The sequence below is a fragment of the Lepus europaeus genome, chromosome 21 (genome assembly GCF_033115175.1).
Source record: "Lepus europaeus isolate LE1 chromosome 21, mLepTim1.pri, whole genome shotgun sequence".
In the NCBI taxonomy this organism is placed as follows: domain Eukaryota; kingdom Metazoa; phylum Chordata; class Mammalia; order Lagomorpha; family Leporidae; genus Lepus; species Lepus europaeus.
Window position 1 is genome coordinate 47099281 of NC_084847.1, and position 13856 is coordinate 47113136.

Sequence of the window (13856 nt, forward strand, 5' to 3'; positions counted from 1 at the left end):
TTACCTATCTACCTAGTCTACCAATCATCTACCCAGCCATAGAGCCATCAAAAATGTCCTTCTTAAAGGAAAAAAAAGCCCAATTCTTGCTCACAAATGCTCCCTCATCCTGACCCCACCAGGATGGCTGCTACTCTCTCTAAGAGGTTTTCCTCCCTAGCCTAGAATCCCAAATCTTTGCATAGGCATTTTTTTTTTCAGTCTAGAATAGTCGTTCTTTTCTTTCTTTTTTTTTTTTCAAGATTTATTTATTTGAAAGTCAGAGTTATACAGAGAAGGAAAGGCAGAGAGAGCGAGAGCGAGAGAGAGAGAGAGAGAGAGAGGTCTTCCATCCGTTGGTTCACTCTCCAATTAGCCGCAACAGCTGGAGCTGCACTGATTCAAAGCCAGGAACCAGGAGCTTCTTCCGGGTATCTCACATGGGTGCAGGGATCCAAGGACTTGGGCCATCTTCTACTGATTTCCCAGGCCATAGCAGAGAGCTGGATCGGAAGTGGAGCAGCCGGGACTTGAACCGGCGCCCATATGGGATGCCGGCACTGCAGGGGCAGCTTTACCTGCTATGCCACAGCTTCAGCCTGTCTGGAACTGCCTTACTCAAATGCCTCCTTTGCCTATCTAAATCAGACTTGGTTCTAAAGTCTTAAACACCATTTCTTTAAGAAGGCTCTTTCCAGCTCTCAATTAGGTAGCTCCCCCCGGCCCGCCCCAGGAGCCTGTCTTTTCACATTCATCCCCTGGGTAGTAGTTTAATCAACAGCTTTTCTGCTTGATGGTAAATTCCATGGAGATAAGAGATCTCATGGATTTTCCACTGTGGTAGCCCCAGTGGAGGTGCCTGCTACAACACAGAAGTCACTTGCCAAGCCTCATCGCGTTCAAAAGCTCTCAGCTGGCCGGCGCCGTGGCTTAACAGGCTAATCCTCTGCCTTGTGGCGCCAGCACACCGGGTTCTAGTCCCGGTTGGGGCGCCGGATTCTATCCTGGTTGCCCCTCTTCCAGGCCAGCTCTCTGCTATGGCCTGGGAGTGCAGTGGAGGATGGCCCAAGTCCTTGGGCCCTGCACCCGCATGGGAGACCAGGAGAAGCACCTGGCTCCTGGCTTCAGATCGGCACGATGCGCCGGCCGCAGCAGCCATTGGAGGGTGAACTAACAGCAAAAAGGAAGACCTTTCTCTCTCTCTCTCACTATCCACTCTGCCTGTCAAAAAAAAAAAAAAAAAAAAAAAAACTCTCAGCTGAACTCCCGGGCTGCCTATGAGACATTTACCTGCACTAAAGGCCAACTGCCAAGTCTCACGGGCTGCTCCGTACCTGGCCAGGACCAGGCACTATGCCCTGGACTCTTGAAGATTCATTCAGCATTATGAAGACTCTCACACAGCTAAAGATGACCACACCTTGGATCAAACCCTGACTAACGCCAGCAGCAGGGGAGGGAGAATCAAATACTCACATAGCCTAAGGATTAAGACAACGAAATACAACTGATGACCTGGGACAGGTGTTGGAAGCAATGGTTAAGACACTACTTGACACGCACGCATCCCAATGTTGTGGTGCCTTGGGTTCAAATCCCAGCTTTGCTTCTGATTCCAGCTTCCATGTGCACTCTAGAAGTATCCAATGGCTACAGCAAACTTGAGCCAAGAGTTCCAAATTTTGACCAAGACCACAATGCACTTCTGCATACCAGGGATCTTGATGCTGAGGGTTTTAGGGAGGACAAGAGGGCAGATGCCATGTTCATCTGAGGGCCTGGTGAGCTGGCTTTTCCCATAGCTCAGAATTTCTAAGTGAGCTCCCCAAAGGAGACAAGCCTTCCAGGCTGTTGCTCGGCTTATCTCAAAAGGCTCAGAGATTGCGAGGGCCCGAGTGTGTGAGTGGCCAGCAGGTCACCTTTGAGTGCAAAGGGACTGGATGGACAAGGTGGCAGAGATGTCAACCCAGTCCCGCAGGATTCAAAAATGGCCTCCCAACCCCTCAGGGAAACCATTGTGACCTCTGCAGCCAGCTGTTAACACTTCCGGGTGAAACTCTGCCTTGGTAAGAATGTTCGTTTTGAACCGCACGCACACCTGCCCTTCGCCATGACCTGTTCGAGGCCGTGTAGACTCAGGTCTGAATCCTTTACTAGTGGTCTGAATCCTTTACTAGTGACTCTTGTGGAGACTCAGGAAAGCCAGCCAGGGCCTCCTGCAAAGGCTCAGGGGCTGGGCTGGAGCAGGTAGGAAGGTTTTCACACCTGTGCACGCCCAGCCCTCTTATGTATCTTCGTCCATAGTGGATTGCGGGTCTCACAAGTGTTTTATTAGCAACACGCAGAGAGAGGAATTTCTGCCTATATTCAGTCCTTGGGGTTCCTGATAGTCTGGGGATCTGGAAGTCCCCCCTTCCTTTAAAAAAATTTATTTATTTATTTGAGAGGTAGAGTTACAGACAGAGAGAGGGAGACACAGAGAGAGGTTTTCCATCTGCTGGTTCACTCCCTAAAAGGCCACAAGGAGGGTGGGCTTATCCGAATCCAGGAGCTAAGAGCTTCTTCTGGGTCTCCACGCGGGTGCAGGGGCCCAAGGACTTGGGCCATCTTCTACTGCTTTCCCAGGCCATAAACAGGAAGCTGGACTGGAAGTGGAGCAGCTGGGACTCGAACCGGCGCCCATATGGAATGCAGGTGTTGCAGGTGGAGGCTTCACCTACTGACTCCCTTTAAGAATAGCTGCCTGGGCCAGCACTGTGGCTCACTAGGCTAATCCTCCACCTGCGGCACCAGCACCCCGGGTTCTAGTCCTGGTTGGGGCTCCGGATTCTGTCCTGGTTGCCCCTCTTCCAGGCCAGCTCTCTGCTGCGGCCTGGGAAGGCAGTGGAGGATGGCCCAAGTCCTTGGGCCCTACACCCACATGGGAGACCAGGAGGAAGCACCTGGCTCCTGGCTTCGGATGGGCGCAGAGCACCAGCCGTAGCGGCCATTTGGGGAGTGGATCAATGGAAGGAAGACCTTTCTCTCTCTCTCTCTCACTGTCTAACTCTGCCTGTCACAAAAAAAAAAAAAAAAAAAAAAAAAAAGAATGAATAGCTGCCTGACGGGTCTCAGCAGGCTTGGGTGCTACCCTTTCATGCAACAGAAGATGATAACATCTTTTTCTTTCCCAGCCCAGTGATCTGCTGGAGAAATCTAAAGCCATCCGATTTTAGATCACTTAAAAGTAATCTCTCAGCTCCCTCTCCTTGGAGAATTTTCTTTTCTGTTGGCATTCAGACATGCTGCCATCATCTGTCTTGTTAACAGCTTCTGATTAATATTACTCAGTAGCGGATGAAAGTTTTCCAGTTCCAATCTCACGTATTTCTTCCACCTTGGAAAGCACTTTTTCCCTTTGTGGTATCGATCGTTTTGGTCAGAGGCAAGCACTTTTCATCCAAGCAACGGCTCTGGAGTCCACTCTGCTATTTGTCCCCTAAAGCTCAGGAAAACGCTCCCTCTCCTCTAATCCCATGTCACTTCTTTACTTGTTGAAGTCAGAATTAGAAAGTCACAAAAAAAATTTCAGCAAATAGATGGCAAGATGGACCTAGAGTTTTCATGAAAAAAAAAAAAAAGATATGCTCTCATATTAAAATTTTTCCCTTAAAGCATGAAGATTTTGTGTCACTTCTTGTAGGTAAATTTGTGTATGTAAATGTATAGGTGTACATTACAGAAAAATTATATATGAGTAGTCACCAAAAAATTCATGGAAAATGTGTATTATGAGGAAACCATGCATTGATTTCAATATTTTTTTTTGCACCAAGTTGAGCTTGTCTTTTAATCCCACTTTCCACACATTTTTAGACATCCCTTTGCATATGTATATATACATATTTACAGAAAGTTATTTTTTTTTCTAGTCAGTGGGAAAAGACTTTTTCTTTTTTCTTTTTTTTGACAGGCAGAGTGGACAGTGAGAGAGAGAAACAGAGAGAAAGGTCTTCCTTTTGCCGTTGGTTCACCCTCCAATGGCCGCTGCGGCCAGCTCACCGTGCTGATCCGAAGCCAGGAGCCAGGTGCTTCTCCTGGTCTCCCATGCGGGTGCAGGGCCCAAGCACTTGGGCCATCCTCCACTGCACTCCCGGGCCATAGCAGAGAGCTGGCCTGGAAGAGGGGCAACCGGGACAGAATCCGGCGCCCCAAGCGGGACTAGAACCCGGTGTGCCGGCACCGCAAGGCAGAGGATTAGCCTGTTAAGCCACGGCGACGGCCGGGAAAAGACTTTTTAAGAATGCATTTATTGGGGCCAGTGCTGCGGCATAGTGGGTAAAGCTGCCGCCTGCAGTGCCGGCATCCTATAGGGGCACTGGTTCGAGTCCCCGGCTGCTCCACTTCCAAGTCCATCCGACACCCTAATCAAGACATGCACGGAGCAGCTGTGAGCTGAGCTGGCACAGGGAAGACAGTCAGGGAGCCATGGCCTGGAGGTGGAGTGCACTCTGCTGCTTGCACTCAGCCCCGTCCATTAACCCAGACGCAGGGCGCAATTCTGGATGGTGGCCCAGCTGGTGGCCCAGGGGCCTTGGCCGCAGGACGAGAACGAGTGACCCCTCCATCCTGCAGGGTGGTCTTGCCTGCAGTTTCCACCATCACCACCAAGCTGTTGCGTCCCTTATTCAGGCCTCTCTGGCCCAGTCCCTGCAATGCAAAGGAGCTCTCCTTTGCAGCATGGCAGTGAAGGTTCACAATGTTATATATTTGTAATCTGCTAAGAGGACAATTTTTTAAAAAAAGATTTATTTATTTGAGAGACAGAGCTATGAGGGGAGGTGGAGACAGAGAAGGAAGTATCTTCCATCCGCTGGTTCATTCTCCAATTGGCCACAATGGCTGGAGCTGTGCCAATCCGAAGCCAGGAGCCAGGAGCTTCTTCTGGGTCTCCCATGCAGGTGCAGGAGCCCAAGGACTTGGGCCATCTTCCACTGCTTTCCCAGGCTATAGCAGAGAGCTGGCTTGGAGGTAGAGCAGCCAGGACTCGAACTGGCACGCATATGGGATGCTGGCGCTGCAGGCAGAGGCTTAACCTGCTATGGCGCAGTGCTGGCCCCAAGAGGGCAGGTCTTAAATGAAACCTTCTCATCTCACCCCATGGTAACTATGTAAAGATGATGGATGTGTTAATCAGCTCGATGGTGGTGGTGACCACTGCACCATATATAAGTCTATCGAAGCATCCTGTTGTGCACCTTACACAAATGTAATTTGTCTATGTCCAGGACAGCTAGTACAGCTCTAAAATATAAATCTATGGGGTGGATGTCTGATGCAGCATCAAGATGCCACTGGGGATGCTTGCAGCCTATAAAGAACGGCACCTGAGTCTGAATCCCAGCTCCTCTTCTGATTCCAGCTTTCAGCAAATGTGGACGTGGGGAAGCAGCAGCTGAAGTTCAACGACATGGGTCCCTGCCATCCACATGGGAGGCCAGAGTCAGATCCTGGCTCCTGACTTCAGCTTGGTCCAGCCTCTGCTACTGTGGGCACTGGGGCAGGGGGAGGGTGGTATGAACCAGAGCAAAAAAGATTTTTTTTTCTCTCTCTCTCTCTCTCAAATAAACAAATAAAAATAAATCAACAAGTAAAACATGAAAGCAAAGGCCTTTGTGAGTGTGGGGGAGATGAGTATCTTTTCCACGTGGGTCTGAATGACGAGTTCTGCTGTCACCATCTGTGCTGTCCCCAGAGCACAGCTGGCAGTGACAAACCTGGGAGCGCCCTCCTGCCCCCACTAATCTCTCCACCTGCACTAACCCCCCCCCTGCAGGGACAGTGCCCTCTCCATCACCCTCTCCTGTCAGGGTACTGTTTCACCCTGAAGGGGTGCCTGCCTTCTCACCCCCTATAGAGATGCTCAAATCCCTCTTGTCTTAAAAACAACATTAAAAGCAATAAAGCTCCATAGTCCCTAAGCAGGACCTCCTACAGCTCCTTCCTCTCTCAGGTAAGCACTTGGAACAAATTAGGTGGATTTTGTATATTCTCTCCTCTCATTAAGCCATTGAGCCACCCCAATCTGACTTGTCCCTCACTTCAGTGCCCCTACTCATGTTAGTATTCCAGTGTACTTATTCAATCCTTCATCTAGCAAATTCTTTTTATTAAAAAAAAGAACATTTATTGATATGAAGGATGGAGAGAGAGAGAGAGAGAGAGAGAGAGAGAGAGAGAGATTGTCCATCTGCTGGTTCACTTCCCAAATGTCTGCAACACTCAGGTGGGCCAGGAGCCTGAAGCTCAATCCGGATCTCTCACAGGGGTGGCAGGGACCCCAGTCATTAGGCCATCTTCTTCTGCCTTCCAAAGAGTTAGCTCAACCCTGAATACCACGTAGGAAAGTGGAATTTATAGTCAGGGAGCAGGGTGGGGCATGGTAGATGGAAAATCATTAGCAGGGTGCTGGGCTGGAAGCAGAGTAGCCAGGACTCCAAGCAGTAGATTAGCCCACTGTGCCACCACACCCACCGCTCATCTAATAAATTCTGATTGAGCCATGGACCACATGTGGCTGGCAGGCAAAGGTGAACAAAATACAAACCTGTGTCCTATAGAGCTTGTGATCTAGTGAGGGAAAGGGAAAGAAAAATAACACACACACACACACCCCACACACACACTCACCCACAAGCCAAGTGAATTCTATGGTCTATTAAACCTGATGAGTGCTAAGGGAAAACAAAAACAAAAACAAACAAACAAGGAGGAAATCACAAGGAGCAATGGGAAGATGGGATTGGGGCTGAAATGCAAATTTTTGCACATGCCCAGCCCTTCAATTCAGTTAAAAACTCATGGGTGACAAACACATCAGCAAGGTCTGAGGCTTTGTGATTGCTTAGCTTGTGGGAGAAATCCTATGCAGTTTCCACTGTGGAAAGAACTCAGCCTGGGGCTGAACCCACAAAAGCAGGAGCCTGCAGGAATCCGAGAGGGAGCGATTTTAGGACCCAGGGAAGAGCCCTACTGCCAGGACCTTCATTTCATTCCCACAGAGACATCAAGAGTAGACAGGGCAATGCATGAAGTGTGTATACCTTACATAAAAGGTTTCTAGGGAAAAATAAAATAAAATAATATAAATCTTTTCAAAATAGGAAATAAAAAAGAGTAGATGCGGGCCAAACAAGTGCCTTAAAAGTATTGGAAAGTTAGGGATAAAAGTAAATTAGACAGAGCAGATGCAATCCATAGGGAGTAGGGGTTTGATACCGGGGACCTGCCTGGGCAGAATAAAAATGAGACTGCAACGGGATGGCATTGAACTTGAACCCTTACAGTCTGTTCTGTTCCCAGCTGTTTCCAATAAGGCTGCTTCCCAGGGGCTCAATTACGCAATGGTCCTGGACCAGAGATTGCGTGCAGCCCGGTCACCTCCCAGCACTTTCACAGGCGCAGAAGATGCACCAGACAGGAGAAGCAAGTTCACTGCTAAGTGGTCACCGGTGCTGCAGCAAAGACTTCATTGACACTTGTTAAGCACAAAGAGGCAGACTTCGCTCAGGGCCATCGTGATGGGTGTATCGAGACTACAGCGGTAGGTATAGGGACCATGGCTATGGGATTTCACAGTGAAGGAGACGGACTGGGTTACAGTCGGAATAAGGCATGGACAAGTGGAATGCAGTCATGGAACAGGGAGGGGGTGGCAGATGGAAAGACTAAGAGGAAGCATGGGCCGGCGCCACAGCTCACTAGGCTAATCCTCTGCCTGCCGCGCTGGCACACCGGGTTCTAGCCCCGGTCGGGGCGCTGGATTCTGTCCCGGTTGCTCCTCTTCCAGGCCAGCTCTCTGCTGTGGCCCGGGAGTGCAGTGGAGGATGGCCCAAGTTCTTAGGCCCTGCACCCGCATGGGAGACCAGGAGAAGCACCTGGCTCCTGCCTTCGGATCAGCGCGATGCACTGGCCGCAGCACGCTGGCCATGGTGGCCATTGGAGGGTGAACCAACAGCAAAAGGAAGACCTTTCTGTCTGTCTCTCTCTCTCACTGTCCACTCTGCCTATCAGAAAAAAAAAAAAAAAAAAGAGGAAGTATGAAGGGTAAGGAGGACTCTGGTTCTTTTTTTTTTTTTTTTTTTTTTGACAGGCAGAGTTAGACAGTGAGAGAGAGAGACAGAGAGAAAGGTCTTCCTTCCTTTGGCTCACTCCCCAAATGGCGGCCATGGCCGGCGTGCTGCGCCAATCTGAAGCCAGGAGCCAGGTGCTTCCTCCTGGTCTCCCATGCAGGTGCATGGCCCAAGGACCTGGGCCATCCTCCACTGCCCTCCCGGGCCACAGCAGAGAGCTGGACTGGAAGAGGAGCAATTGGGACAGAACCCAGAGCCCCGACCAGGACTAGAACCCGGGATGTCGGTGCCACAGGCAGAGGATCAGCCTAGTGAGCCGTGGCGCCGGCCAGGACTCTGGTTCTAGAGACTCTTGCTGAAGACAGGCCCAGGTGGCCAGACGTTACCTGGGGGAGGCAGATGAGGAGGTATCATGGGGGTTCCTTGCTCAACTGGCTTAGCTGGGTTCTTACAGAGACTGGATCTCACAAAGAAAAGTGCCAATGAACCGACTGGAAGACTCAGGAGCCTTACTAAAATGTGGTCCAGCAGAGAATCTGTGTCACCACGTGGTAAAGGAGCCCCCTGTCTTTTTTGCTGGGTTAACATTGATCACTCTCTGATGAAGAAGTTGCAATGCACTAGTGGTTTCCAACTTTTGTTTGTTTACAATGAAGACTTTTTTTTTTGGAATAAAATCTTAATCAGAATCCATAGCTGGCTTGGGTGGGGGCCCCACTAACAGCCCCTCTACTCTCCCTGGCTCCCCTATCCCATCAACCACCTGCCCAAAGCATGTATGAGAAAATGCTGAGCCCCCCGGAACATGGTACTTCCCCCGAGTCTGGCTCCACAGGATTCTCTGATGTCGATGAACCATTAAAATACATAGGATGGAAATATTAATTTCAGGAGATCACTTACTTTAGGAAAAGTTCAAGGCCAGAACAAAAGTGGATGTGAGTAGGAACTGGGCTCTCCGGCTCATGTGCAGAGTAGGCCACTCAGGGGGGAAACACAAGTGTCAATCTTCAGAGAGCAAAAGGCCCAGGTTCCCCCCTTATAGGATGAGTGACAACCCTGCTGGGACGCCCTCCCAGGAACGGCGGAGGAGGAGAGGAATCTGCCACTCATCTGCTTTAAAAAGCCTTAAATACACCTCACGGATGACCACGCAGCTCTGTGCACTAACACGAATAAGCCAAAAGCAGGGCCGCCATGCCACACACCTTGATGCCAAGTTCAATGTTCTCTCCTCCGTACACATCCATCCCAGGATCCAGGAGACCGATCTCCCCGAAGAACTTCCTGTTGACCACGAACGAGCAGCCAATCATGGCAGGTGTCCTGTGGGAGAGAGGAAGAAGTTGAGCTGTGGTACCTGAAGCCCCAGAAGCCCTTTTGCAGGCACCACAGTGACAGGCACTGGGTTCTGCTTCAGCGGCTCAGGTCACTCCCCTGCAGGCCCTCGGTCCCACGGCCCCCTCTCTAGGAGGCTACCTTTTAGCTGCAAAAAGAAAACCATTGGGGTCCCAGAAATGCCAAGGGATGAGCCTCTTTGTAGATTGCCTGATGAGGACTGGTCTCAGGCGTTGCTGGGGTCTGTACACGTGGGAGGTGACCCTCACTGCACTCTGGCGGCAGCTGAGGGACAGGATAGGGGTCCACGGCAGTCTCAAAGAAGTGCAGAGGTGGGAAATAAGATGCATCCATTGCGTACCCCAGAGAGAAGAGATTTAGCATGAAGGGAAGCCAGCAAGGGGAAGATCCGAAACGAAGGCGCAATCTAGACACGATGAAGGGAGAAGGGAATCAGGGTGCTTTGCTACTGCACGGGGAGACTCAGAGGCAAACGGATCCCCAAAAGGATCACTCACTACCAAATGGCAGAGAGACCCCTTACCCCCACCCAAGGAGAGTGGGTCTGGGCGGGGGACAGGAGAAGACCTCAAGTCTGTATTTTACCTCTGTGTAAATTTATACCCTTGATGGCTTCTTCTTGGGTAGGCTCAGGATACAAGGTGACTCAATGACAATCAGAGACAAAAGCCAAGGGGAGCAACATGACACATGGGTGGCTATGCAGGGACGGATGGAAATGCCGCGTTAATCCACCAAGTTCATTGCCATTCTGTGTGCTGCTTGGGAGTGTTCACCGCCCATGCTGGATACTAGAGAGACTTACTACCTGTTGTATTACAGCATGCGCTACAGTGTAGTATCAACAAACCATTTACTGTGCCCTTCTCCCTGTTTCTAGATGTTCAAGGTGTACAAATCACTGTGAAAAATTCAGCAAATATTTTCTCAGTAGCTACCATGAATTTTGTTGGTGCTGGAGAAGATACACAAGATATACTTTAGACAAATGACTAAGAGTAAATAGAATATTATTATTATTATTACCATTTATTGAGCAAAGCACTTTTCTTTTTTTAAAACTTTTATTTAATAAATATAAATTTCGAAAGTACAACTTTTGGGTTGTCTTGGTTTTTCCCCCCATAACCACCCTCCCACCTGCAAACCATCCCATCTCCTACTCCCTCTACCATCCCATTCTTCATTAAGATTCATTTTAAATTCTATTTATATACAGAAGATCAACGTAGTATATACTAAGTAAAGATTTCAACAGATGAGCAAAGCACTTTTCACACAGTGCCTCGTGTAAGCACAGCCCACAGCCCCATGAAGGGGCTTGCATCTTGTTGGGTCAGTCTTTGTTGACTTGGATGGTGTTAGATTTGGTTTTGAGTCCTGGGAGCTGGAGACAATGACATATGCTGTTCCCTTCTCCTACTTGGGCTCCAGAGAAACTTCGGAGCTGCATCACATAGCCAGAAGGGGCCAAAGACAGGAAGATTCATTCCTGGAGAGTTAAGCCAGGGTCTGCCCAAGCTATGGAAGCACGTTAGTCATACTCCTGCTTGGGGCAGAGAGCAGCACTCCAGGGTTCAGTGGAGTTTGCAGAGAGAGAGAGGACTGGGCAGGGGGGAGGGCCTGGTGCTAACTCTGCTTTCTAGAGTAACTGTAAGCACAACAAGAGATGCTGCTAAGGCAGACCACCCTCCACAAAGCCTGTGCCTGGGGCCTGAAGACATCCGATGGTGACAAGCATGTGTGATTAAGACCCTGTTCCCAGACTCTGCTTTCTAATCCCTCCAAGGCAAGAACAGAGAATGTCAAGCAACAAGAACTCCCAGGGTTCCCCAGCGTCCACTTGCACCAGTGTCATGCTGGTAGCTCCTCAGATCACGCAGATTCCAGGGCAGGAGTATGGCACAGCAGTGGGACACCGCTTAGGACATTCAAGTTCCTGGGTTCAACTCTGCTCCGCAATCCAGCTCCCTGATAGAGTGCGTGGGAGGAAGGAGGGGAGGGCAGCAGGTGATGGAGTCCCTGTCACCCACATGGGAGATGCGAGTGAGTTCCCAGTTTGGGGCTTTGGCCTAACCCAGGCCTGGCTGTTGAGGGCATCTGGGGTGTGAACCAGGAGATAAAAGGTCTCTGTCTCTCTGCCTCTCTCTCTCTCTGTGTCCCTGCTCTGCCCCCCCCAAATGGAAATGCAGATTCCTGGTTCCCACTCAGAATCAGGGTGTTGGATTCACAGAGCTGGGACCCAGGGGATCGGTGTGTGTGCCAGCAGAACCATCCTGGGGCGGCTTCTCGCTCGCTGCGTGTCAAGTTCCTTCTCGAGAGCAGAGAAGTCATCCCTGTAACTGCTTGTTGTATTCCCAGGAGCTGGTGGCTTGCGTGACACAGAGCAGCAGGCGCTCGCTAAATACTGCTGAATAAATGAATGACTGATGTCTCAGGGACCCAGCGGGAGGCAGCTGGGGCTGGAGGAGGGAGAGGAGAAGGAAGAGCTAGAGACAGGAAGGGGAGAGTGAGACGGGGACGAAGCCGGGAGGAGGGAAGGGAGGAGGGGAGGCAAGGATCCCCAGCTGCTCCTTGTCTTTGCCAAGGGGGAGAAGACAGGCTGCTCCCTCCTTCCAGGGCCCCCTCAACGCGCCCTTCAAATGACATCTTTCCATGACAAGTGGTCTGATGTTTTAGCACAACTCAGTTGTGTCCAGGCGCTGTTTTCCAGTTGTGGGTGGGGAGAAGAGAAGCCTTCACCAGCTGACTTGCCCTCCACCCCCACTCTGTGCCCTGCCAGGCACAGCTCCGTGTAGCACCTCCAGCCAGCATCCATATCAGAAGTCCTGGGATGCTCACCATCCATATCAGAAGTCCTGGGATTGCTCACCATAGAACTGCAAGGACCCCTTCGGAAGACTTCCTCATTAAAGCCAGGCCAGGACTGGACAGCTGCCCAGCTGGCACGAGGAGGTCATGAGAAGCCACTGGTGGCAAGCCATGTCTCTGCCTGCATCCTGGGTGGGCTGTCAGAAGCCCAAGAGTACGGGTGCTTTGCAGGTATCAGAGATGTCGAAGGAATGATTATCGCTGTTGTGACCCTAAAGGTCAGGCTCCACAGTGCCAGGAAGAACCTGACGGCGACTGGGGAAAAGAGACACTGTGGCCGGCTGGCCTGGAGGTGCAGTCACACCTGCACCCCGTATCAGAGTGACGCTTCCAGTCCCAGCTGCCTGGTTTCCAATGCTGCTCCCTGCTAGTGCACCTGGGAAGGCAGTGGAAGACAGCCCAAGTGCTTGGGTCCCTGCACCCACAGGGGAGACCCAGCTGGAGTTCCTGGCTCAGGACTTCAGCTTGGCCCAGCCTCAGTTGTTGTGGCCAATTAGGGAGTGAACTAGCAGATGGAAGCTCTCGCTCTCTTTCTCTCTCTGTAACTTTGCCTTTCAAATAAATAGATCTTCATTAAAAAAAAAGAAAAAGAAAGGAGAGGTGAGAACTGTCCCCAAGATGAGGTCCCAGGAGGTGGCTTCCCTTTGGAACAGAGGCAGTGTGGCCCCACATGGGCTCCGACGCATCCCCAGCACCTGCTCAGCCGTGCGAGCCACAGCTGATGGCACTTTGGTGCCATGAGATGCAAACACGTGAGCCTACAGCCTCCTTTATCAAACTCCACTGTGCTCGCCACCATTCGTGCAAACGTTTCCATTCGAGATCATTCAAAAATGATCATCATATTAAGGGATCTGCCAAAGTCTAATAGCTCTATTACAGAGGAGAAGAACAGAAATTAAAAATAATCACTTTCATTGTTGCCGTTACACAAAATACAAGCAACATACACACACACACACAATAGTGCCAGCTGAGACAGAGAATGATGAGCTAAGGAAGATAGAGTGAGGAGGGGGCTGGTGCCCCAGGAATTCCCACTGGGACAGGAGAGCTAGCTCCGTGCCAATCCACGCCCTGCACAGATGACAAAGCCTATCTGTGTTCTAGATCCCCCCCCCCCCCCAACCCTTCCATGGATTCGTATTCTCTGAGCTAAGTGCACCTCCTTGCTGGCACCCTGCCCTCTCACTTCCACTCCAGCCATCAACCCTGTGCCTTCCCCGCCCTGGCTGCTGCTCCTTCGTGGCCTAGGCATTGTCCGTGGAAATGTGTCCCAAATTAGACCTCGCACTTCGTTTTCCAGAAATGCCCTCCAAGAGACCCCATCCATCAACCCAAATCTTGTCTGCCCTTCAAACAAATGTCTTTAGGAAAACAAACCATTATGGCAAAAAAAGAAAAAACATATGAGAAAATCAACCTCAGTTAAAATAAAACCGAGACCTCCAACTGCAGGCACTCAGCTCTCCGATCGCTATCTTCAATTGCCTGTGCCATCACAAGGATCTTGCCTGACAGTAGATAAAATCGGAT

The 13856-nt window shown here is 50.5% G+C and overlaps 1 protein-coding gene across 1 annotated transcript in view; it reads right to left on the minus strand.

Annotated features, from left to right (window-relative positions):
* Positions 1-13856, minus strand: part of GALNT17 (polypeptide N-acetylgalactosaminyltransferase 17) — a 507972-nt gene that overhangs the window by 115740 nt on the left and 378376 nt on the right. The window contains exon 6 of the mRNA XM_062179837.1: positions 9299-9416. Within this exon, the coding sequence (XP_062035821.1) occupies positions 9299-9416 (118 nt within the window). The remainder of the gene's footprint in view (positions 1-9298; positions 9417-13856) is intronic.